Below are 24120 nucleotides of genomic sequence, written 5' to 3'. Positions count from 1 at the left end.
CATTAAGTATAGTAAGATGTACGCCGCTAACAATTAAAACGACAGACTCGCCTAGTTGAGGCCCGAGTATGGGAAAGTTACAACAGCTACGATCATTCATGAACGGTTGAATGGCTCCGAGACTGCGCCGGAGATGGTCTTGTTGACCGACTTTGGTTTAAAAAAAACAACAGATTGCAGTAAAGTATCATTTCAAAATATTAGATATGTATTTTAAATCATTATATACTTATTATGTATATATTAAAATCATCAATAGGAAACTATATATAATTTTAAAATAAATAAGGGTTGAATAAAATATAAAATAATAAATTATAAGAAAATTCATCACATCCGTTATTAACAAAAACAATTAAACAAAATTATTTAAAATTACCGAGATAAGGTGTCTTACTTAACGAAGGTCATTATATGAATCTGTTACTAATGAGTATTTACAATTGAAAAGTAGGTCTTCAGGTCATAAGCATTGGTTATAATAATATAGACTTCTTTATGATTGACAAGAAAAATATAATGAAATATGAGCCAAACTTTTACTATTCGATGATTTGTTACTTTAACTTCGTGTATACAAGGTTGCAGTACACACTGTTTCGTGGTTCGTTTGTAAAAATTGAATTATGAAAGAAGTAAAGTGTATTGAACCCGGCGCAATGTCAACCTACTAGGTCGGTGCGTCACCCTCTTGCGTATCAATGTAATCGAAAGCATTTCATACAACAGAATCTGTGTCCGCAAACGTCGCATTAATAATTAGACGGTTATCAGGCAGGACAAGAAATCTGTAATCGGTATCGCGCTGAGATAGGCGGAGCGTAGAGGGAGACGGAGACGGGTGCGAGCACCAAGCGACCAGGCGCGCGCCGGCCGCCGCACGGAGATGTGGCAACGCGTCAGGTGGAAACGGCGCCGGGCGGCGGGCTGCGGGCTGCGGGCTGCTCTCGACGAGGACGAGCGGCCGCCCCCACCCACCCCACACCCTGCCCCCCGGTCTCCTTTACGTATACCCGTTGCTAATCCTCACCCGAACACAATCTGATAAAATTCGCGCCAGCTACGAATGTTACGCAAAGCGATTCCACTCTACGACACGATGATAATGAATGACCCGACCGTTTCTTTGTACATAAACATTCTCACTAGCGTATATTATGTCGCAGTATCGAACGGACCGCAGCTGTAAGAATGCAAGTAATAAGAAAGTTATTTCCTCGACCTGGCGAAACTAGTCTTGCGAACGCATTACGGTCCGTGTTACGGCCAGGTGAATTCAAAATGACCTCTATGAGCCTGTGGCTTCTTGTGGCCTCGCTCACTGGATATAATGACATTTTGTGGGTTAGCAACACGACATGACTCTAGAGCTGGAATACGATGCCAGGATGACTAACGGTTGACATCCATGACTTGACTAATCATGGTTTCTTCCATACAATATATTAAACGTAGCTTATTGATTTCATTACCATATTACATTAAGGCTAAATTTGTATATCACTAACAACTAACGTTAATTGGACCGTTTGGAAAATATTGAGCACATATTTTGTTGACTAACAAGACTTACTTCTATGCACATTCATGAAATGAAAGCACGCAATAATATTATCAAGATAAACACAATGATTTCGAAAGAAAAGTACCTACGACTTCTTTCATCAATGTAAAAGTGACTTACCAAGGCGAAGAAGTTTGTGTGGCAATCCTCGAGACTTGCACCGTTTGTTTGGTGATTTTGATGCGTCATGGTAGTCCGGGACACTTCATTTTCATTTCACAACACTAAAAACTGATTTAATCTTAAAGAAACCACTCAAAATCTTAAAATCATCACCGACATTTAGTGAAGTTTTCACCTTTCAATGGCGACTGGAAAATGGCGGATAGGAAACAACAACCCAAGCCGACGGTAGCGCACTAAGCGGCAAAGGCCCAAACTAATATCGTCTAGAAAATATCACGTTTCGTTATAGGCATTTATCAAGTATCGTTAAGTAAATTTAAAAAAGGTACTCTTTTATTCTAAAATTAAATAATACGTATATAATAAACAATTATATATGACTCAAATATACAATATAAATATTTTTAAATTTTGCTGGTCTTCAGCTTTTTCAAACCTAAAGAAACAGTCGCTTAAAAAATAGATTATAAATTAAAAATGTCAATAGCAGAAAGTCAAAAGTCTAAATTCTATCAGACTGCGAATGCATTTTTAGTGTAGAAAAATTAAATTTTGTACACCAGCAAGCAATATTTTCAAAAAATATAAGCCTCAGGAACAAAAATTATTATAATGTTGCGAAAAGCATTGCTCACTCCAAGATTTGAAAACTTTCAGGTTATATTGGTTTCTTTTTTGGTTTTATCTAATGTAATATAATTTTTATTATTAATGAACATTTTATTGTAGGTGGTATGTGTAAGGCATAAACAAGTGAAACTTCCAAAGGTCGATAAAAAATTTCAAGCAGAAGCTGAATCACTTGCTGCTAGGGGGTATATCCAATCATTTTAAAAGAACAGTGAATTCTTAATAGATGATTATGAGTAATCTCAAAAGGCTTCCTCTTTATTTAGCATTTTTTTTATCTTCTCTTAGGTTTCTTCGACCTAACAAGCCCTGGGATCCTCCAGTCGATATAAACACAACAATACTAAAAATATGCTCTGAAAATGGCCTCAATGAACAATCGACATTTGATTCCTTGGAAATCAAGTACTCGGTGTTAAAAGCATGTTTTGATCAAACAGGTCACTCTGTACCAAACTCCTTACTACATACTATTGAGAATGTTGGTAAGATATATTTATTTTAAAAATATTTTCACATTACTCTCTTTTATTGTAATGCTAAATGTATTAATAAAAAGTTTATCAAATTAGCACATATATTTCAGAATTAATAATTACTAAGCATATAGTATTTTTGAAACTGATATCACTATATTTTTATAACTTCAAATGTTTTAAAATAAATCATATAATATTGTAAGTATAAGAATGCTGTTGTTTTTGTTAGCAAACACTACATTTTCAAGCCTATCTCATAAATATAATCAGAAGAATTAAAAAATATAGCAGTTAAAGTTATAGCTTTACAATTAAAATCATCTCATTATCGGTTGTCAAGGCCCTTATACAAAATATACAGTATTCTTATTTCAATACTTAAAATTAATTCATTGTATATTTCCCCAATCTCTTCTTTAATTATGTGCTTAAAAGACTTCATGTGTTGTATATTTAAATGAAACTAATATTTTTTTCGGATATATTACTTGTGCTTAATTTTTGTAAAAAACTACACACTCCCAACGTTTCGGTTACTTTTCAGCAACCGTGACCACGGTCAGACATGTGAATGTAAAAATATTAGTTTCATTTAAATGAATAAAACTTGCGAAATTCTTAGATCTCATTATGTGTTGTATGTGATTTATGAAGTAAATAATTTACAAAAATTTTAGATGACTTGCAAACATTTTACGAAACACCTGTTGATACTTTGACACCTTTTGATAGTCTGAAGAAAATGGAACTTCCTAGGAATTTACATGTTCAGGAAGATTACGTCCGATTCCATCCAGGTAAAAAATTAATAGATTTAATATTCTCAGAGCTGTGGCATGATTTATGACATTTTATAAAATTATCTCATATACTTTATTTACCAAATTTTTTTTTTTTATTTATAAATAATTTAACAGTATTTTATCAAATATAAATAAAATAAATAATAAAGAAAACATGAATCAACTTGTTTTACTAGGTGGATTTAAATCGTTAAATTATATTTGAGATCTTAATAGTCAAGTAAACACCTTATTTTGAAAAATTGTTATGAAATTAAGTTTTTGTCATATAAATCAATATATTAACTGTCATTTAAATGTTGTATTATCTTACAGATAAAGATACTCTATTTAATGGAAAGACAGTTTTTCCGAAACGTTCTTCAATTGTCTCAGGATTAAAGGCCCGGAAGAAGTATGAAGGTTTCACAGCAAAGAGATCTTGGCCTTAATAAAAATAACATAATATGTGTATAATTTTGTGTAAAATATTATTAGTTGGTAGATAAGTAATAAATCTAATAATAAAATGATTTTAAGCAAGAAGTTTCTTTTTTATTATGGTTTTGATAATATACATAGAATATCATTCAGTTCCGAAATGTTTTGATAAGAACAATATTTGAATCTTTTAATTTTGATTGAACAAAAAGAATGTTAAAAAACAAGTTATAGCGTAATGTTTATTAAACTAAAATGTTTCAATACCAACCTTAAAATATATCAGATAGAAATACACAAGTTTTGTTTCGTTATTTTTCAAAGATTTGCAAATAAATTATTATTAATCTTTCTCTTGCATATTAAACCATGTAATTGGAAATTCATTTTTTTATTACAATACTTTAATTGATAAAAACAGCAGCATTTTCACTGTATATAAAACAATCCTTTCGAATAATATTTAATCTCGTCAAACAATTTCAACATCTGAGAAGTTACAGTGACATTGACGTTACAGACTTTGTCAATACACGAATGTCATTATTAAGAGGTATAATTTGTGACTATTTAGTATTTATAAACTAATGTATAGTAATCAAATACATGATTCTTTAGACTAGGAATGCTTAAAAAAAATAACAATGAATATATTATTGGTATTATTCCTTATTTGTGTCGTCATATATTCCTGTATATCTTGGTGAGTTTGTTTTCTTTATAAGTTGATTGTTTTTAAATTTCTTATAAACTTTATTTTTTTCTTAGAATATAAATATAGGTGATATATTTGTGTTGCCTTTAAATTCGTTAAAACTATTTATATTATGGTAGATCTATGAATTAATTAAATTATTTATATTATTGGTGAAAGTAAATAAATGTCTCTTAGGTTAATACCAGCTCTATTGGCATGGTTGTTCAAGAGAAAATACCATATAAAACTAAAAATTGGACGAATAGTTCTTCCAAAATTAATTTTTCGAGATGTGATTTTATCTAAGGATGGTTTTACAATCGTGAGTATTATTTTGATATTTGTTGTACACATATCTGAATTTATATGCATTCTCATTTATTTGAGTACAGTTATGAGATAAATAACCGAATAAAACAGTTTTACATGTTGTGTGTTTTCAGCACATTAGTGAAATATCATTAAAAAGCAGCTTCTTCAATTCTGAAATAAATAAATTGGTGTCGGTGGTTATAAAGTCTTTTCAAATCACTAATTATGCTGAAGAGAGAAGAAGTGCTGTAGTAGAAACAATATTAAAGCCGCTGCTGTCAAAACAGAATTCAAACTCTAGGTCAGAAGGGATTGATGATGAAGCCAGCCATTATAATCAACTGGAAAGGGAATTGCGTAATCTAAAACAACAGACTTTACTAGACTTTAGGAGCAAAAAGTTACCTTCAAGTTTAACAACATTTGCACAGGTATTGACATTCTCTGACTTACCATGTTAATATGTGTTGAATGTGGAACAAATATATTTTATCTGATATGTGTTAATAAACAACTGTATATAATGTATATCTGTTTCAGTTTATGGGTGTTCATATATATGATGTATTGCTGTCAATAACTATAGATGGCTTGAACATTCATGGTACAGCAGAGGAGGTGCATGCAGATGGAACGGCTGGTGGACCAGCCCGTGCACTCGTGTTCTCTGCTAATGTAGTGAAAGCCAAAGTAGATATGTGGACTTCTGAGTCCATGGTGCTAGGGGAGGTACAGTGTAGTGTACTGATTGAGGGCACAGTCAGGGCTGAAGGGCCATTGAATGTTGAGGTATGTTTTGTTAGTCATGGAAGGGTAGTTATTATAGTAGATATATATTGAGGCACTTTAATGTTTATAGCCAATGGCATTGTTATTTTTAGAAAATTCATACAGTGATCAGTAATCCAACAATACTGTTACGTGATGAGTTTTATGTTTTTATTCAAAACCGTAAAAAGAGGAAAAATAAGCTTGAGGTGTATTACTCAGAAGATTATTATAATACTCTTATACCAAGATTGTCACCGGCCATACCAAAGGTGAGTTGATTGACACATGTATTAAGACAATATAAAAGGATCTGTCAGTGTTTTATATGAACAAAAAGAATATTTTGTAAATTTTTTTTTTTTTTAGATATTTAGTTTAAAAATCGACGCGACGAAAATAACTTGTATAGAGCGTACACCGAAAACATTCTTTGAATTAACACTACAGAGTGCTCTGGTGAGTCATAATGACAGTGAAATTTAATATCCGGTCATCACCAATAGTAAGAATTAATTCTTATCTGGCAGGTTAACTCTCGCTTCAGTGCGTCTTACTCCGGGGTGGACCACGCTGTCGCCGCTCCACAGCTGTATGTAGCTGTGCAATTAGATCAGCTGGGTTTAGCTGCGCGTGCGCGCACCTTGGTTTCGCTCGATAAGCTGAAGCTGGACGCCAAGGTCGACAGGAGCCTGTTAATCCAAATATCCAAAAAGGCCAAACATAACTATAAATATTCTAATTTAATTTTCAGTTAGAGAAGAGAGTCCTCAATTTATATCTCATAATAAGTACCCTGAATCTCAAATATAACCACGACGATGCGTTAGAATGGTACACGGTGTGGCGGAGGCTTCGGAAGTCTCGACCGCTGCAAGTGACTGAAGCTCCTAATACTCGTAAGTATATTTAATGTGCCGGAATCGTTTGGGTATAAGAACGGACTTGACCAGTATATGCGTGGTTCAGTTTGCTGGTGGCAGGTGGCAGCACGTGCGGTGGCCGTGCAAGGCTGCGCCGAGTTGCGCGCCGTCTCACTTCGCACGCGCCTGCTGGCTTTCGGATGCAGCGGTCTCAAGGTCAAATTGGAGCAACTCCGAGATACCAGAGGTGGGTCAATTAATAAGCAAAAAAAAACTAACAGTGGTTTATAATGACGATTTTAAATATTTTCAGAAGAGTCGTACGAGTGGGAATTGGCTAAGTTGGTGCTAGGGTCCCGTCATTGGAGCGCCGAGCTGCTGGTGGACGGCGGATGGATGCGGGTCAGTGCGAGCGGACCGGGTTCTCAGGGCCGTGAGCCGCCTCCGCGACGACAACACGCCTGGGGCTCCGCCATGCTAGCAGTCGCGCTCGTCAAATGGGGCACTCACGGGCCCACAGACTCTAAAGTGAATTTGAAAAGTCATTAGTGTTATTCTCTTTATATTTATCTCATTCCTATAAGTTTAAAAACTTTAACAGATTGAGGCTATGATGGATTGTCTGCGTTTCGAATACAGCCACGAAATCGCTGAAAACCTAATTAGTTTCGTGGATTCCATCAACGACTACCGGACGGTGACGACTCCCTCTACTCCGACGCCAACGGACTCGTCACGAAAGGTGGCCGTAAACGTGACCCTATCTCATATTAACGTGTTCCTGATCATCAATGATGATATGTGTATAATGACGAGAGTGGATGACGTCACCATTGAACGTACTAGTACCAAGACGGCGTTTCTAGTCTCTGGGTTGAAGATGATGGAAATGGTACCTTATCAAGGTGGGAATAAAATAAAACTGATTATAATGAACGTCGTTTATACTTTCCGGGAGGAAAAATGACCTGGTCTTCTTTAATATTTTTTTTTATAGGGAATGTTAATTGCCAAAGATCTGATGAGATGACTTCTTGCTTCTTCCACGTCAAACTGGCCAGAATAGAGAATGTGCCTTCAAAAGAAAGAAACTCAGTCCTGCTTGACTTCCAATTTCAAGAATATGTCGAATTTCGATGGAGCGCTAATTTGCATCTTAAAATATTAACATTTGTCAGGGCGTTCAGGTGTTTCAGACAAGAGTTACAAAGGAAATTGAATAGAGGCAGCGAACTATCGAAATCGAACCGAACTAACAAAAAGGCAAGAGCAATGGATTGGAGGGTGTCCTTCAAGAGTCAAACAAATTTGGAATTGATATTATCGAAACAAAACAACATGCTATTTGCAACTGGTAAGCCATTGTTCTTAAGCCTATTCCACTCAATTGCTGGAAGAGCTAACGGGTGTACATGTTTTTGTAGATAACATGACCATAGCTTACGACCATGAAGCCGGGTTGTCTATCGAGTGGAGTCAGCTGAAGATGATATTGAACGATGATGAGATCATTTCCGTCGAAGGATATTGTCAGCGCCGGCTGACAGACGACGCGGACATACGAGTGGAGAGACGAGCCTGCGAGGGATTCACGTTGGCGTGGAATAGGGTTTGGTGAGTAATCTGTGGCTGGAGTGTTGGATGAAAATATTGGAATATCCTTTTTCATTCCATATTTATGTCTAGGGGCGTCAACGTGGCGTTAGTTCGAGTCATATTTCCATACAAACATCGTTTTGCGGAGGCCGTCCAGGGTGATTTCGTGTCCCTGTTCAAATGGATAAAGGTCGTCCACGGAATTAAAAAGAAACCTTTTACAGCAGAAAGTCCGCTACCAAGCGACTTGCATATAAAGGTGGAAAATAAGTTAAACTTTCGGGGTATGACTGGAGAACGTAAGGAATATTAGATATACTTATGTGACATAAAATTTTACAGATAGATGAAATAGTCATCGAGATGAGTGATGATCCGTTTGAGGTGAAGTTGCGTGATAACTACGAGCTTCTTGAGGATGAATACAAGGAGAGTCAGAAAAGACGTACCATGCTGGACGCTAAGGTTGGTGACAGCGACCACCCACCACCAGATCGTCGATATCCTAATTGAAACACTCTGTTTTGTCTTTGTCTAGGTTCAGGAACTCTGCAAGCCACATCTGTTCCTGCCGGCGGGCAAAGTGGAAGAGTTATACGCCGCATTACGCCACAAAGACGCTCAGATCTACGTCCAGCGGTCGCGAGCTGCGCCTCCGCCGCGTACTCGTCTTGTGGCGTGCTGCGTGGCTGGATTGAGAATTTTGGCGTTGGCTGATCCCGTACTGCATGGAACGCAACGCGCCACTCGTCGGCTCCGGGACATCGACGCCGACAGTCCCTGGCCCGAGGATGGCGTCGAGTTCACTACGTTGTGGTGCCGCTGCGTCAGCGTTGTTTGCGAGTTGTGGCAACTGCGTTTGAGAGATTTCCCACAGCCTTTGCTTAGCATGAGTGAGCTTCGGTTGTGGGGTACGCTGCTGGGAGCTGAAGAAGCACCGCCCCCTAGAGGTATAAAAAGCCAGAGAAGCGAATTCAGCTTCAACGTCTTTGAATAGTAACGATTGTAATGTAATATTTGTTTCCAGCTGTAAGGACGGTGATAATAGACCAAGGTGCACCGTGGGGACCCATGGAGCTAGAGCGCAGTATGATGCCTCTAAAGTGGTACTACGACCTCTGCTGTGAAATGACTGAGTACAGCTACGCATTTGGGCCCTGTTGGGAGCCTGTAATCGCTCATTGTAACTTAGGTATTTCTTTTTGTGAATAAGTCTTCAATAAGTTACTCAATAATATTGTTGCTATATCGTATGGTTCGCCAGCGTTTGACCAAGTATCTCGCCCGTCGTTGGATCCCTCGGCACCGCTCGCGTGGTGGGACAAAGTGAGACTACTGTTCCACGGACGACTGACTGTCAACTGCGCCAAGTTCACGTGTCTCCTCCACGTGTCTCTCGATCCCTACAACACCACCGAGGAAATGGAGGTCACTTGGACCGATCTGGTGCTGGATTGGACGAACGGTGAGTAATGTGCTCAAGCAAAACAATACAAAGTCCTTCTTGATTATTTGAAAGATAAGCGTTGATTACTCTTAAGTATTATTCATGTGTTTATCCTTCAGGTAAACTGGGGTTCCTGGGTGAGCTGAAGGTGTTTGTGCGTACGGCTAGCAAGTATGACGACTGTCGCGTGTTGCGCGTGCCCGCTCTGCGGCTGGCCGTCAAGTTGGGCTGGCAGGTAGTGGGCGACGCGCGCGACCATCGCGCCGTGACGCCCTGTGCGCCCACGAGGCTGCCGGAGTACTCCAGCAATCAGGTCCATTGACACAGAGAAAAATAACTTAGAACTATCGCACTAGTTGCGTAGTTGCTTTAAAATATTATTACAATCCATCGAGTCGTCGGCAACTTTCGCATTATTTGTTGATCCAAATAACCATGGGACAATTTTTCTAACTTTCTGACGTGTGATCGTCTTTTCAGGAGCATGACTCGTACCGAGCGTTCCGGTCTCAGGGCCTAGACCTACACCTGAGTATGGACACGAAGCCGATCGAGGGCGACGGGCCCGTGCTTCTGCTGTACGGCAGCACGCTGCGCTGGTTTGAAAGTCTGAAGCTGATCTTGTCGGGCACGACCAGGCCAACTCGCCGCGGACGAGCCTTCAACAACATGCGTCCGCGCCGTCCCCAACTCTCCAGACACTACAGGAACGTGTCCGTATCCCTCACGCTGCACAATCTCCAGGTGGGCGACTTTACTCTGCAGAAGTATTTTTTCACACTATTTTAACTTTGCTAACAAAGTAATATCTGAGGTGAATATTATATCATATAGCTGTAGCTGTGGACAACTAGTTGAATCTCTGTCCAGGTGTTCTACTGGTCGTCGTCGTCGATGCAGCGCGGGATCGAGATGCTGTGTGTGCGAGTGACGTGCGGGTCCCGTCACCGCCTGTCGCTGGTGCCGGGCGGGGACTCCCTCATCAGGAGGGCGCGCGCGCTGTGGGCCACGCTGTATATGAACTGCGAGCTGAACGACGCCGAGATATGGCTGAAGACCGCAGCGCAGCCGCAACACCCGCCGCCCAACGACGATAAGGACGATGACGCGGTCAGTAGTGTAGATGTGTTTTGGTGAAATGACGAACATAACAAAGAGATTTTCATTGGCAATGGTTTATTGATGACGTAATAATTCAACAAAAATTGTCGATTGAAAAATTGAATTAAATCACATTAGTAGTATTATTAGTTCTCTCCGTTTCTTCTTTACAGTCTCGGGTTATTTATTAGATCTTATTTGTGATACATTTTGACCAGAATAGTTTTTTTATTCACTTAAATTGTCATGTGTTAGCTATGACGTCAGTGGTGCGCCTCTTTTCTGCTTGTTGAGGATATTATAGTCGTATAAATGTATCTCAATAAATCTGTGATATTTAAATCTAGTTTCTTCAATTTTATGTAGCACTGATTGACCGCGATAACAGACGAAACTTATAGATTAGAAACACAACGTGGCATTATAAGAAAGACTTCAAGGAATCGTTACATCCCAGCCTAGTTCGTCAGTTCCTCTGCAATCACATACCTTGAACTCAGTTCTATTGCAGCTTACTACAGGCCTTATCCAACTTTTGGGAGCGATGTTGCGTTTATCGATGTAATGTTTTTTCTCTATAAAAAGAGGTCGCCATGGTAACCGGTGTCTTCCTCAGGGCTCGTCCGTCCTGAGCCCGGCGGCCATGGAGAAGTGTTACTGTCTGTCGGTCCGGCGCGTGTCGTACGGTCGCGAGGCGGGCGGGGGAGGCATCGCCCCCGCGCATCGCCTCGCCGTGCACGACCTGCGAGGCGCCTGGACCAAACTCAACAGGGACCTGGCGTTCGCTCTCATCGACACTTATATTAAAACACAGGTGAGGACGGTGGTATGTTATACGCCGGCGAGCCTTGGGCGCGACGCTTTGTAGAGTCGTTTTTCGTACTTGGCAGCGTCAAGAAAAGCGTTACTATTTAAAATGTAGCGATAACCTGAACAAGCGAATCACTTTATAAATTGTCTCTAGTTCGCCTAAGCTAAAGCTAAAGAGATAACTTGATAAAGTTTGAATTAATTGAATGTAGTATAACCGGCTACTTCCATAAAACTTTATTATATAATTTTATTATCTTAAACTTGTTTCGATAGTGTTTTTGGCAGCTTTTTACAATATTTTTTTTTGCAGCAATTGAAGAAAAATCTATCGACGAAGGCGTTGAAAGAGGAAGAGAAGCCGAGCACGTCTCCGAAGCATCAGCGCGAGGGGGACGTCGTGTCTCCTCCGCCAGCCACTACTCAAGTGTGTGCTGCTCAAATAATTATATAGAAATAAATCTTATTAGTTTCTATTTAAAGCAGAGATTTCCAATTTGGGTTCCCGGAACCTAGTGTTTCCTTAGAAAAGTCATCAGGGTTCCACTAAAATTCCTTAATATTAGTTTTCTACATAAATTTTTGTATACATTTTTAATTGTTTGGTGTGGGGTTCCCTAACATAAATGGTATGTAATAGGTGATCAGTTTAGTTTAAAGTGTATGAATCCATGTGTTTTAGTATTTTCAGGATTGCTTAGATAGAGTTACACTGTGAAATGTACTTAATTTAGAAAACTGCTTGGCTACAAATGTACATTCGACAGTAGAGAATAACATTCGTTAAATGGAAGTCTTCTGAGGTTATTAAATCTGGTCGTATTCAGGGACTGTCAGGTTGCGGTGGCGGAGCCAACATGTTGGCGGCGCTCGTGGCGGAGGCGGGCGAGGCCGGGGGAGACGCTCCCGTGGTGTTCAGCGACGAGCTGGTGGGGGCGGACGACGCGCCTCAACACACACACGCTCACACACACACCGCACACGGCCGACACCTGCTGGACGACGACAACTCCCACACGGCTTGCCTCAGTGAGTCACGCTCACACTTCCCCCAGACACGCACCGAGTTAGACCAAGTTCTACTTAAAGTTTAAATGACAGACAATAACACTGCTCAGAAAATCGCTTTTTATTGTGAAAGATGAAAGAAAGTGTTCTGCAATCATGGACAATCCTTAGAGTAAAACGTGTTTGTACTTAATATTTGAAATAAAGTTTTTATGTTTATTTAGTTTCATAGTTAAGTCTTCTGGATACTTGCTTCGGTATTGTTCTGTCACTAGTCTCGTCGGACTAGTTTTTCTCTTATTAGACCATTCATTAAAGTCTTCCTTATCGCCGGCCATAGAGCCTCTAAATAATGTTGTAGCCCTGTCAGAATTCATAACTGTATTGTACTGTACTGTATTATGTTATGTATTGCATCTTTGTTTCTTTACTCCACAGTCGAGCTGGTGAACTCGCAGGTGGTGTTGAAGGGTTGCGAGACCCGCGGGTACGTGCTGCTGTGCGCCGCTCGCGCCGAGGTCCGCCAGCGCGTGAGGCGCGCGCCCGCCGCCACCGCCTGGTCGGGCGCGCTCTCCGCCATGCAGTACTACGCCACTGTCAGTGCTCACGACAAGGACCAGCTGGACGGTAAGCGAGACGCATAGCCAGCTCAGTTGTAGTTATAGTTTTGGTCTCAACTACTCGACCTGTCATGTGAGGTTTTAACTATTTGTATATGTTTTTACGTCTCCAGAGAACATCCAGTGGGTGTCCGTGGAGGAGATCGAAGAGCGATGGCAGGGCGCGGAGATCAGCACCCTGCCGGACGTGCCGCGGCTCGTGGGCAGTGGACACTCAGCCGGGGGAGTCATCGGCAGCACTGTGGGACCTTCCGCTGATACTGGACTGGCACAGGTTCGGAAAATAGAGTATGAGCAGTTTTTAACAGTCTATAAACCCTTAGGCTCTCAGACGGTAAAAAATAAAAAGGGTTGATTTTGTTACAGACTATATTAAAACTATATAGAAGTTCTTTGGTTCTGAGCGAGGTATCTTCAGCAAGTTACTTTATCTCTTCTAGTGTTAAACTCCAGATCTATCTTTATTTTCTTTTCTCAAAATCCTTGCCTGTCACAGTGGGAGCATATTTAGAATGTTACAAGTTTGTTCCGATATCATACATTGATCGTGATCGCTTTCTGCCTCCAGCTCCAGCGTATAGTGTCTCGGTGTGCGTGTGAGTTCTACTACGTGTCTCACGAGGAGGGCGAGGCGGGCGGGAGCGGCGGTGCCGGCTGGGCGGAGTCTCCGCCGCCCTACGACTCCTTCACCCTCATGCACCACGACCTCGACGTCTGCACCAACTCGCTACAGGTGGATATCATATCACGGGTGTAAATTCGGTTCTAATTCTGACTATTCTAATATATCGTTTATCTAAAATAAATATAAATATATAAATAGTGTGTATCGTCTAATACGTGACGGCTCACCGTCTTCCTTTCCCCAGTACGCCATGTTACTGGACGTGGTGAACAACGTGGTCCTGCACGTGGAGCCTGAGAGACGACGAGCGCTCGAGAGACGAGCGAGGATGAGGTTCCAGCTGCAGCTGCACCGAGACACCGACCCCAGGCACCTCATACACAAGCTACAAACACAGGTAATATACTCACACACACACACACACGCACACGCACACATACAGTCAACACTTACATCTAATACGATATAGAAAACCAATCATAACCGTCAAGGAGTGTATGGATATAGGCTACATATATAATGCAGTATTAATGGTCTGTTTGAGGGAATCTTCTCTCTCGAAAAAAAAAATTTTTTCCTCAGTCGTACTTTTTATTATTATAATATAATTCGCCTGACATTTAAAGTGAAATTTCCTGTGCCATTTCTAAAGTGGCACTGCAGTAAGTGTGTTATCATTGAATGCTTCTGAACCGGCGGTTTGAATTCAATCAAACAGAATTTGGCCGAGCTAAGGTATTGGCATATGGGCACCTCATTGAAGTCGCTATTGAAAAATCAGTGCATTACAGATACCGTATGATATGAAGTTTTTCTCCTCACAATTACTCTTTTATTCCAACGTTAAACTACTGATATTATTTTGTATCAGCATTTAATATATATTACTATGATAAACGTGTTACAACATAAACATAAAATATTCAAGATTCGGTATAAAATTATTTCTACGGATGTGACGTCACTAATCACAATTAGTTAATTATTGTTATAATTTTTAAACGAGGTGTTATATGTACTAATTCACTTTACGGCAGTGTTGTATGACAAAACGATTCGGCGGGTGGATTTCTAAATTTACATTCAGATTGTCTTAAAGTCTATAACAAAGTATTTGTAATAAGACAAATTTTATATAACATTGGATCGCTTGCTATTTATTGATTTGTCTTAATGTAAATTTATATAAAATATATTATCAATATGAGGCAGAAATAATCAATTATCTGAATAGTTGATCATCATAAGTCATTGTCATCGTTAGAGATAGAGCAGTTGCTGTAACTTTGTTTTAAATAGGTATTGTTAGCGTTTTTATACGACTCTACTTCTAACCAGACACGAGCTGTTCCCAATGACAGCTGTTCCAACAGACGGGCCTGGACCAGAGACGGACTGTGGTTGTGTATTGGCCTAATGGCTTAACTCATCACAGACCTTTGTTTATCTCATTTTATTGTACTATCAAATATAATAATACATTCTCTATGTTCTGATCATTCTGACGTCTCTCCTTTCGTCTCACGTCAGACTGCTGTTTTAATTTCCATTAGCTATAAAATCATAATTTCATGTCCAATTAAATTTTATAAATAAGATACATATATATTTTTTAATTTTCTTCCTAAGAGACTATAAAATCTGATCATTCTGATGTCTCTCCTTTCATCTCACGTCAGACTGCTGTTTTAATTTCCATTAGTTAGCTATAAAATGGTAATTTCATGTCCAATTAAATTTTCTAAATAAGAATACATACTTTTTTTAAATTCTTCCTAAGATACTATCAAAAAAAAAACCATTTTTTATTTATATGAACGCCTCCATCAATATTATCGTATTTTCCTCAAGTCTTAAGGTTTTGGTAGCAGAAATTGTTTTTCTCTTATAAAATAGGAATTTTCATAAAGTAGAAGCGTTTACTACGGATAATAATTATTATAGCGCAGGTGATTTATGTTTTTATCATCGTAGTCTCGATGATGACCTCAGACTTGAAGGTAACCGGAGTCATGAGTCACTATGGGATTATTAATTATTGTAATGATGAGTTGTGTTATATAAGTCGTATTATTTCTGACAAGTGTCATATAAAACGTTTCACGGGGCTACTTTATCACATTCATTATGTAAATGTTTAAATTCTTTTCCTTAAAAAATATGATCTCTTAACAAATCATAAGGGACGCTTATCGTCCAGTCGCAGTTTAGGTTAAGTTGTACTGTGCTTCTCCACCTGCCACTTATCATTTTTGTACAGGACCCACTCGTATGCTTAGTGTTTTGAGTAAAATAATTTATTTAAAATTTTTATTTTTTGTCATTTTTTCATATAGGTTCGAGAATCTCTAGCGAGGCTGCGGCGGCTCGAAAAGGAGTACTATCTGAAGAATCGCTCCATCAACGGAGATGATCAGGTCGCGCTGGCCGAGCTGAAAGCTCTCGATAATCAGGTATTGTGCCATTAACACCCCAAGGGTTTTGTTATTAAGACAATTGTCTAAATACTATATTCAAGAAAGTCACTCAGGTCCAGATGATAAGGCTATATTTGACTTTCCCGATGTTTATAAAATGTAGATTTTAATGAATCTCAGATTTTCGCGAGTATTCATTTAAATAGAACTCATGTTTTCGGATTACTACGCGTTACTTTATTATTTTTAAAACTACACACTCCCGACGTGTCGCTTACTTTGCAGCAAGCGTGATCACGGGCGGACGAGCTGTGTGCAGTTGTAAACATATATGGCTACTATGCTAAACTAGTAAACACTCCTGGTGAAAAGAGGTCTTCGCCTAGGGACATCTATGATATAAGTTTTGATGTACATAATTGTTATTTCCGAACACGGTTATATTGCGCCAGGTGAACGAGTGTAAGGAAGCTGCATGGTCGCTGGGCGAGGAGCTGGACGCGATGGTCCGCGCGTGGCGCGAGGTCCGCAGCGCGTCCGCCCCGCCCACCCAGCACCACGCCGCGCCGCACCGACTCAACGACATCTGCTTCAAGAGCGCTCGCTGGAGGCTGACGGACGCGGACGGCCAGCTCGGCATCGCGGACCTGCTGCTCACCAACTTCCTCTACACCAAGACCTCGCGCTCGGACGACTCCGTGGAACATCAGTTAGAAGTCGGATACGTTCGCGTCACCAATCTCCTACCCAACGAGCCTTTCCCTGAGGTTAATATACCCATCAAAAACCTGTTAACTAGGAACAATAAGGTTCTATAAGACCTTACCATTTATTTAATAGTGATTTGGCACGAAACTAAGGTGTATAAATTAAAACAAATTATCATCATTGTAATATATAAGCTCGTCCACCAGGTGTTGGCCCCCCAGGAGGCGTCAGGTCGCGCCCCGGTGGCTCGCCGAGCCGCGCTGCGTGTGTTCTGTAGGGACCGTCCGCCCGTCGGAGGAATCTCTGTGAAGGAACATTTCGAGGTCAACATAGTGCCCATACGGATAGGTCAGTGGAATAACATCGTATTTAAACGAAGGCCCTTCTACTATTATGATTATAATAAAAATTTTGCATGTCTCTTGGTCCTGAGTGATAATTCATGTTCAGGGTTGACGAAGAAGTTCTTTAACACGATGCTTAAGTTTTGCTTCCCCGAGCGCGATCCTGACGCCATCGAGGACGGAGACGAAGAAGGAGAAGGAAGCGGCACCATGAGGACATCCAGCGGCAAGAAGAACAAGAAGAAGGGAAAAGACTCCAACTCTAACTTCTATGTCAAGAGAGACAAGAAGGACAAGGACGACGTAGAGAAAATGAAGGTAACACTTATGAACATTAGTTTTGTAAAATTTTCAGTTGCCTTTTAATTGTACAGTAATAGAACCTTGATGTTGTCTGTTGTCAGGAGCGCGCGGAGAAGAACAAGCTGTTTATATACATAAAGATCCCGGAGGTGCCGGTGAGGGTGTCATACAAGGGCAGCAAGGAGAAGAACCTCGAGGACGTGCGGGACCTGCCGCTGGTGCTGCCCACGCTGGAGTACCACAACGTCACCTGGACCTGGCTTGACCTGCTGCTGGCCACCAAGACCGACACCAGGAGGTGGCACACCCAACTCCTTTGGATAAACCCCTCCCTTATGGAGCAAATCCTTTTGATGGACAAATCTTGATATTTCTACATAGGAATCATTTGTATGATACCCAATGTTACGAAAAATATTGAAGTCGACTGAAATTATGACATTTGAAATATTGAAGTTTATCTTCTCGCTGACATACCGTAGACAAAAAAAAATACTCACAGACTTTTGGTCCTGGAGTGGAAAATTTTCTCGACTCTGTATATTATCGGTAACAAAACACAAGTTTATCATTATATTTACCTTGGTCGGTACATTTAAGCTCAATTCTCGTTTCTGTTACATGTGTGTGTGTTCCGCCAGGGTGATAGTGTCACAGGCCATACGTCAGAAGCTGCAGCTCCACCGCCGGCCCGCGCCGCCGCCCGCGCCGCTGGAGGAGGACAAGGCGCGTCTGCTGCTAGGAGACAGAACAGTATGTAACGCCCTATACGCTTGACCGACTCTCAGAACCGAATGTACGAGTGTATTTTCGTCTGTTACGATTGTGTTTACGTTTTCATTAAAATCTTGAGATAAAGGTCTTGAAGTTTAAGAATGCAATATTTTTTGTCTATTAATTTTTTTTTAAACAGTAGTAAGATACTGTTGTTTCAATAGTAGTTCGGCTGTTGTCGGATTAAATAAATGGAGAAATGAAAAGTGACGACTATGGTTACAAGGAGTCCGTTAAATATCATAGGAACATCCTCAAGAAACAAATAAATATATAAAAACAAAACTATCAAAGTATTGTATGAGGATGTAATTTATTTATTGAATTGAAGCGACTGAAAACATTTAGAAGAACTGACACTTTAAAACATTCCTATTAAAAAAAATTATCTGGGAACAATTCACTGAATGACTGAATATTTACCATAAATATTCTGGAAAATTGTTTTTAACCTTACGGAAAAATTTATGGTAAAATAAGCCGTAAGTTTTCAAAAAAAAAAAAATTATACCATTGACTATACCCAGATTGAAACTCACAAAATTCTCATCAATAAAGTATCATTATAAGTAAAATATATTATTTGGAAGCCATTAACGGGGTCAGCCCGCGAGTTAAAGACTACGCGGGATTACCTCATATGATAAGTGTCCGTTATCAGCTTTACATGAACACTACACGACTGCTATATGTAACAAAACCACGTAACAATTCCTCAGGTGGCAGAGAACAAACCGCACAAGAAGAGCACCCCCAGCGTGTTTAAATTCTCCAAATCATGAGACCTCTTACGTTTAAGTGGAAGCGTTTTTTATACAAATCATTTATTGTATATCCAATGTTAGAAAAGATAATCAAATTCCCTACATTCGGTAATAAGTCGAAATTCATTCCATTACAGAGCGTTCAGTCTGCTAATGTTTTTTTAATTAATATTGTGTAAGCCAAAATAAATATATATCGTCATTTGTGTGACAAAGATCCAAGGTCATTAGTTTTATAGCCTGCTTTACATGTAATTAAGTGTGCAGCATATTTACATGATCGCTCCGGTGATTGTATTTTTGTAATGATCAATTTGTTAATGACGCAATTTCTATTGTATGTGATTGATTTTAAGTCAATTATTTGAAGGATCGCTAGACGGTAGACTACAGTAAGCGTAACGTCCGATGTGTGGACATCGGACATGTATTTTTAAACTTATACATATAAACAACATTAAAACTTTTATATGAAGTTGAAGAGTTCATTTCAATATATAATTATGTTATATACATATATGTACATAATGCACAAACATCATTCACATACTGACGCGTCTTATATTTGTTGACCGTGGTATATATTGTGAGCAGTATTAAGACGTTATGAGATTTTGTACTCGGCATATTATGAATAAAAGTTCGCATGTTACATGTTCAGCGTCGTTTTATTTACCTTTATAAAGTTTTCGTTTTAAAAATAAGTATTTTTAAATTAACGGTTTAATAATATAAGTCATGTGTTATGTTTCGGACCTGAGTCAACCACACGTCACCGTCCCTGAGATATACAATCATGTTCTGAGAAAATCTCGCCAACTGTTCCGCGAGAAGCGTTTTCCGAACTTATTTTCTTAGGGATTACCTCATTGATGACCTCGCTGTAGCCTGCTGTGTGCCGTAGTGTTCAGACTTCAGTGCTCCGCCGACCGTCGAGGGGAGCGGACGTATCGCCGGCTGCGATTTACGACTACGAACACGCAAAGTCGAAACGAACATGAGGACGAATCATTATCAATAATATAGTGCTGTATTTTTTTCTATTTTATCTCGTGCTGTGCTGTGACTCGAGTGTATTTTTTTCGAAATGGCGCTATTTTTGTGCGTTTCCTTATGCGCCTGGGCAGGAGCCTTAGGGTTCAATGTGGACATCCCTTCTAGGGTGGTTTATACGGGAAATCATCAGTCTATGTTTGGATTTACTGTCCAGAGTCATGTGGACGGTGATAGAAAGATGTGAGTACTTATATGTTTGTTTTTTACCAACCTCAACAATACATTTTTTTCACTCTTAATAACTGGAAAAATAAATTTAAACATTAAGTATACGTATAATTTATATGAAACGAAAATGCTATATAAGTTTAAATGAAACTAGTGTTATTCGGATTTACTACGCGGATTTTATTATTTAAAAACTATATAAGTTTTCTCAAAAAATCAAAATATTTTATTTTTAAGAGATGTTGACGTATTGTGTTTGTTGAAAAAAATATTTAAAACCATGTCTGGGACCTGAGTTGACTTACAATGAAACGAAAAAATCGCGAACTTTTTGCAGTTAATGATTCATTGAATACCTTCTCTTTTGAAATGGGACACGCGAAGCCTGACCCCAGCGATAAAAATAAATATAACACATTTTTAAGAGTACATAAATCCTTGAGATTATATTTTAAAATGTTTTACTCTCCACGTAGAGGCATAAATGGTAATTGTGAAGGTTGCGCGGCGTTGCTGGCTCAGTCCAAGGAGTTTTATCATACATGACATCATCGCTGAAGAAGTTTAGTTTGCGATTTTTAGCGCGCTTACATATTAAACATTATATTCGTCTTATTTATTTTGGATCTCTATAGGAGCTGTGTATAGGACGATAGACTAATGTATTAGAGTGTAGTACTATCAGTCGGTGAATGTTATTGAAAGTCAAGTATCATGTGATGTGTCATTAACGTGAAGATGGACATCTTGCGCTTCGTCTCGGTCAGAGGCGAAGACCCTGAGATGCTAATAACCGTTGATAACATGATGATGTATGGACGTATGCAGAATATAACTCTCATTATACATCTAACAGCCTAAAAAACGCAAAGTATTTATATACTTTCATTTATTTTAAATTTAATATTATTTTTTTGATTTAAAACATGTTTACCAGTATTAAAAATAAAATTTTTAACTTACAAATTCATAGCTTAAAAAATGGTTCCAAATAAGATGTCATAGTTGTTGGTTTTTTTTATTTGATTTCGTAAAATATGTGATAAAGTTTTCCTCGTATCAAACGGTAGGTACTAATAGAATAATTCTTCGTATTTTATTATCAGATACGCGTCATTAGACACCTTAGCGTCGTATTATATAGCCTCACTGTAGGCATTATTGTGTCTATTTGGCACCGGGTTCGATGAACTTAATTGAAAAAGCCAGTGTGACATTTTGTGGAGGCATCCGTGATCCCGCTTCCGCAGGTGCCGTGAGAACACGATCTGATACTTGATAGTGATTTATTGGAAATTATCCGATTACTAAGATAAAAGTATAATAGTAATTAATTATTGTTGAATAAATATTAAACAATTAGTGGACTAACACCTCGCATAGAAAAGTCGACCCGTCATTATGTTCATTTATTATATATTAATATATCTCGTCATTTACATTGTAGATAAAGTATGCGATCAAGTTTGTTTTGCTTGTGTCATGTGATAAACTAATGAATCGAATTAAATCATGAGGTATTCGTTATGAATATTTTTCTTGTAAATAATGACTAATAAATAATGTAAATATTAATAAATATATATATCGATAAACCGGTGTCCTGCATAATACGCCGACACTATCAAATATCCTCCGCTGGTGAACGCTTTCCTAGAATGCAAACGTGAGCATTTGTCCTCAAAGTCGTTCTTTATTTATTTGCCTTGACGATAGTTCTTTATTATCATTGACACTTGAACAATGGGACGCAAAATTTTAATTTCTAACCGGAAACAGTCGTCGTCACATGTGCAACACATGCGCAGGCGATCGCCGCTCCCTTTTTAGCTTTTTTTTCACTTAATTCACTCTTGAAAGGCTATTTTTGTTAGCGAGGGTGAGACGCGGCTTGATTTATGATATGTCTTACACTGCTTTCATAGGCTTGAATGTGTCGTCATGTTATAAGACGTGCCTCATGATGAAGGCGGCTCGTTCATCGGCTATGAAGTGGTACAGATAAGTAATGACTTAAGACGTTTAAGTCTGCGGTCAAGACGGATATTTTATCGATCGTTTTGTCGTGGTCGACCTGTCTTAATGTTTCTTAAAAGTCTTGTGTGAAATTTATAACATTCATATAAGGCTTGGTATTCGTTTGTTTACCGACACAATGATATCTTGATATTCGAGATAAAAAAAAGTATATTTTTTATTAATACTGAACACATGTAGTGTTCGTCGTGAGTCAACGTTCATATACTTAATTATTTTAACAATAATTTCAAATAAAACTAATGATATCACGCTAACGCAAATATTTTAGGACGGTCAATGTTTATTTTCTAAAGGCTTATCGTCAGTCATTGACCTTCCGGATTCCACGGAGTTATCCTAAAAACAATTACTGCACAAATAACTTCAAACGTTTAATATATAAAGTAAAAATATCTGTGAAGGACGAATGCGTTTCTGACCGTTAACACCACCGATATCTACCTCTTATATTTGAGACAAAATTGATTTAATATTTTTTTTATTTTCCACAACTTCCAAGAAAATTAATAATGAAATTATAATTAAGTTGTTATTTTTAATTTTGAATACTGTTAAGTTTCGTATTAATTATTAAATTATATATGAATTTTGAAATAAATTACTACGAGAATACCCTATACGTTTGTTTTTGTTAGATATAGGAAAAGTGATAGAACCTCTTCCAAATGTTATTAATTTTATGACTATTCCTAAGTGTGTTAAATAAGACTGTGATACAAGAAACTGCGTATAAGTTAGAGGAGGTGTTGAAATGTATTCTTGTATGTGGAAATCAGTATTTAGACTTTATGACGCGTTTTATAGACCAGATTAGGCTTAGCAAATGTGGCCGTTTGTTTTTTAGTTTAACCACAGAGTACATATAGAAACACAACATAAGAACAAAGGTTTCTATCAAGGAGGTTAAATATAATAGGAAAGAATAGTTAGTGTTTGTGGAAAGTGTTCTAGAAAGTACGTATGTATGTGTAGTCCGGGGCGAGCTGCGCCGGCGCGGGCGCAGTCTCCCTGACCTCATTACCAATATGGCGCCTGTAGACGACCTCACGATATTATACTATTATTGTATTTAGCTTTATTTAAATCAATTGAATTATATTCATTACACATAGATAAATATCATTTAAATACATATATATAAATTAATGTTTGTCTTCTAAACTAGATTGTCATAATGAAGGATATCTTATAAGTATGTTAAGAACATCTTGGAGGGTTGTGACGCGTTGTCTTTATAAGTGACTAAATCCAAAAAAAACATTTACTCATACATAAAGATAGCAACATTTTTTTCTTATGAAAATGTATGCACAAATTGTTTAACAGAGTATCAAATATGATATTAAAAGAACATTTTCAGAGAAACCAAATAACGCTGAAAGGGCGATGAATGTTATTCTAATTGACGTTATAATTTAAATGTCACTTTGAACTTGAATGATATCCACCCACGTCACACGAGTTCACGAATTGAGTACATTAAAATGACTTTATTTGCAAAAACATTATATTTTTTTCTATTAATAATCCACAGCCATCACAAGTATTGCAACAGAAACCAAAAGTTTGTGAATTTTTACGATTACGTAAAATAAATTTGAATGAAGTAAGCATTATATATATAAAATGAACTCTTTTATTACAATGTCCGGAGTTGAGAATGTTATCGTTATTATG

At 38.4% G+C, this 24120-nt stretch overlaps 4 protein-coding genes across 7 annotated transcripts in view; 3 read left to right on the top strand and 1 right to left on the bottom strand.

Annotated features, from left to right (window-relative positions):
• The window catches only part of LOC116767258 (mediator of RNA polymerase II transcription subunit 13), a 41159-nt gene extending 39227 nt beyond the window's left edge, over nt 1–1932 (bottom strand). Inside the window, 1 exon segment of the mRNA XM_061527336.1 lies at nt 1685–1932. Within this exon segment, the coding sequence (XP_061383320.1) occupies nt 1685–1753 (69 nt within the window). The 5' untranslated portion in view covers nt 1754–1932.
• A 228-nt stretch (nt 1933–2160) lies between these two features.
• On the top strand, nt 2161–4127 carry LOC116767404 (large ribosomal subunit protein mL50). Its single transcript, XM_032657704.2, has 5 exons — nt 2161–2347; nt 2420–2505; nt 2609–2805; nt 3477–3596; nt 3918–4127. The coding sequence occupies exons 1-5, from the start codon at nt 2303–2305 to the stop codon at nt 4031–4033; spliced, it is 564 nt and encodes a 187-aa protein (XP_032513595.2). The 5' UTR covers nt 2161–2302; the 3' UTR covers nt 4034–4127.
• Nucleotides 4128–4569: 442 nt separating this feature from the next.
• On the top strand, nt 4570–19837 carry LOC116767226 (protein hobbit). The gene is made up of 35 exons (XM_032657456.2): nt 4570–4725; nt 4915–5041; nt 5163–5462; nt 5572–5820; nt 5913–6071; nt 6169–6258; nt 6330–6479; nt 6554–6698; nt 6769–6909; nt 6976–7190; nt 7264–7567; nt 7660–8016; nt 8087–8276; nt 8349–8517; nt 8601–8723; nt 8797–9208; nt 9286–9450; nt 9523–9723; nt 9825–10018; nt 10186–10449; nt 10576–10815; nt 11423–11620; nt 11930–12043; nt 12444–12645; nt 13063–13251; nt 13358–13518; nt 13813–13977; nt 14114–14266; nt 16206–16322; nt 16739–17053; nt 17201–17342; nt 17445–17656; nt 17743–17939; nt 18283–18394; nt 19135–19837. Exons 1-35 carry the CDS (start codon nt 4667–4669, stop codon nt 19195–19197), a joined length of 6594 nt encoding a protein of 2197 aa, XP_032513347.2. The 5' UTR covers nt 4570–4666; the 3' UTR covers nt 19198–19837.
• Nucleotides 19838–20089: 252 nt separating this feature from the next.
• LOC116767731 (integrin alpha-PS2) overlaps nt 20090–24120 on the top strand; it is a 48925-nt gene continuing 44894 nt past the window's right edge. For all 4 annotated transcript variants that reach the window (XM_032658188.2, XM_032658186.2, XM_032658187.2 and 1 more), the window contains exon 1: nt 20090–20415. In XM_032658188.2, the coding sequence (XP_032514079.2) occupies nt 20267–20415 (149 nt within the window). In that variant the 5' untranslated portion in view covers nt 20090–20266. The remainder of the gene's footprint in view (nt 20416–24120) is intronic.

Source organism: Danaus plexippus, assembly GCF_018135715.1.
Source record: "Danaus plexippus chromosome 9 unlocalized genomic scaffold, MEX_DaPlex mxdp_24, whole genome shotgun sequence".
Taxonomy (NCBI): domain Eukaryota; kingdom Metazoa; phylum Arthropoda; class Insecta; order Lepidoptera; family Nymphalidae; genus Danaus; species Danaus plexippus.
The sequence above is the reverse complement of the archived record's forward strand: the minus strand, read 5'-3'. Positions and strand labels throughout refer to the sequence as shown.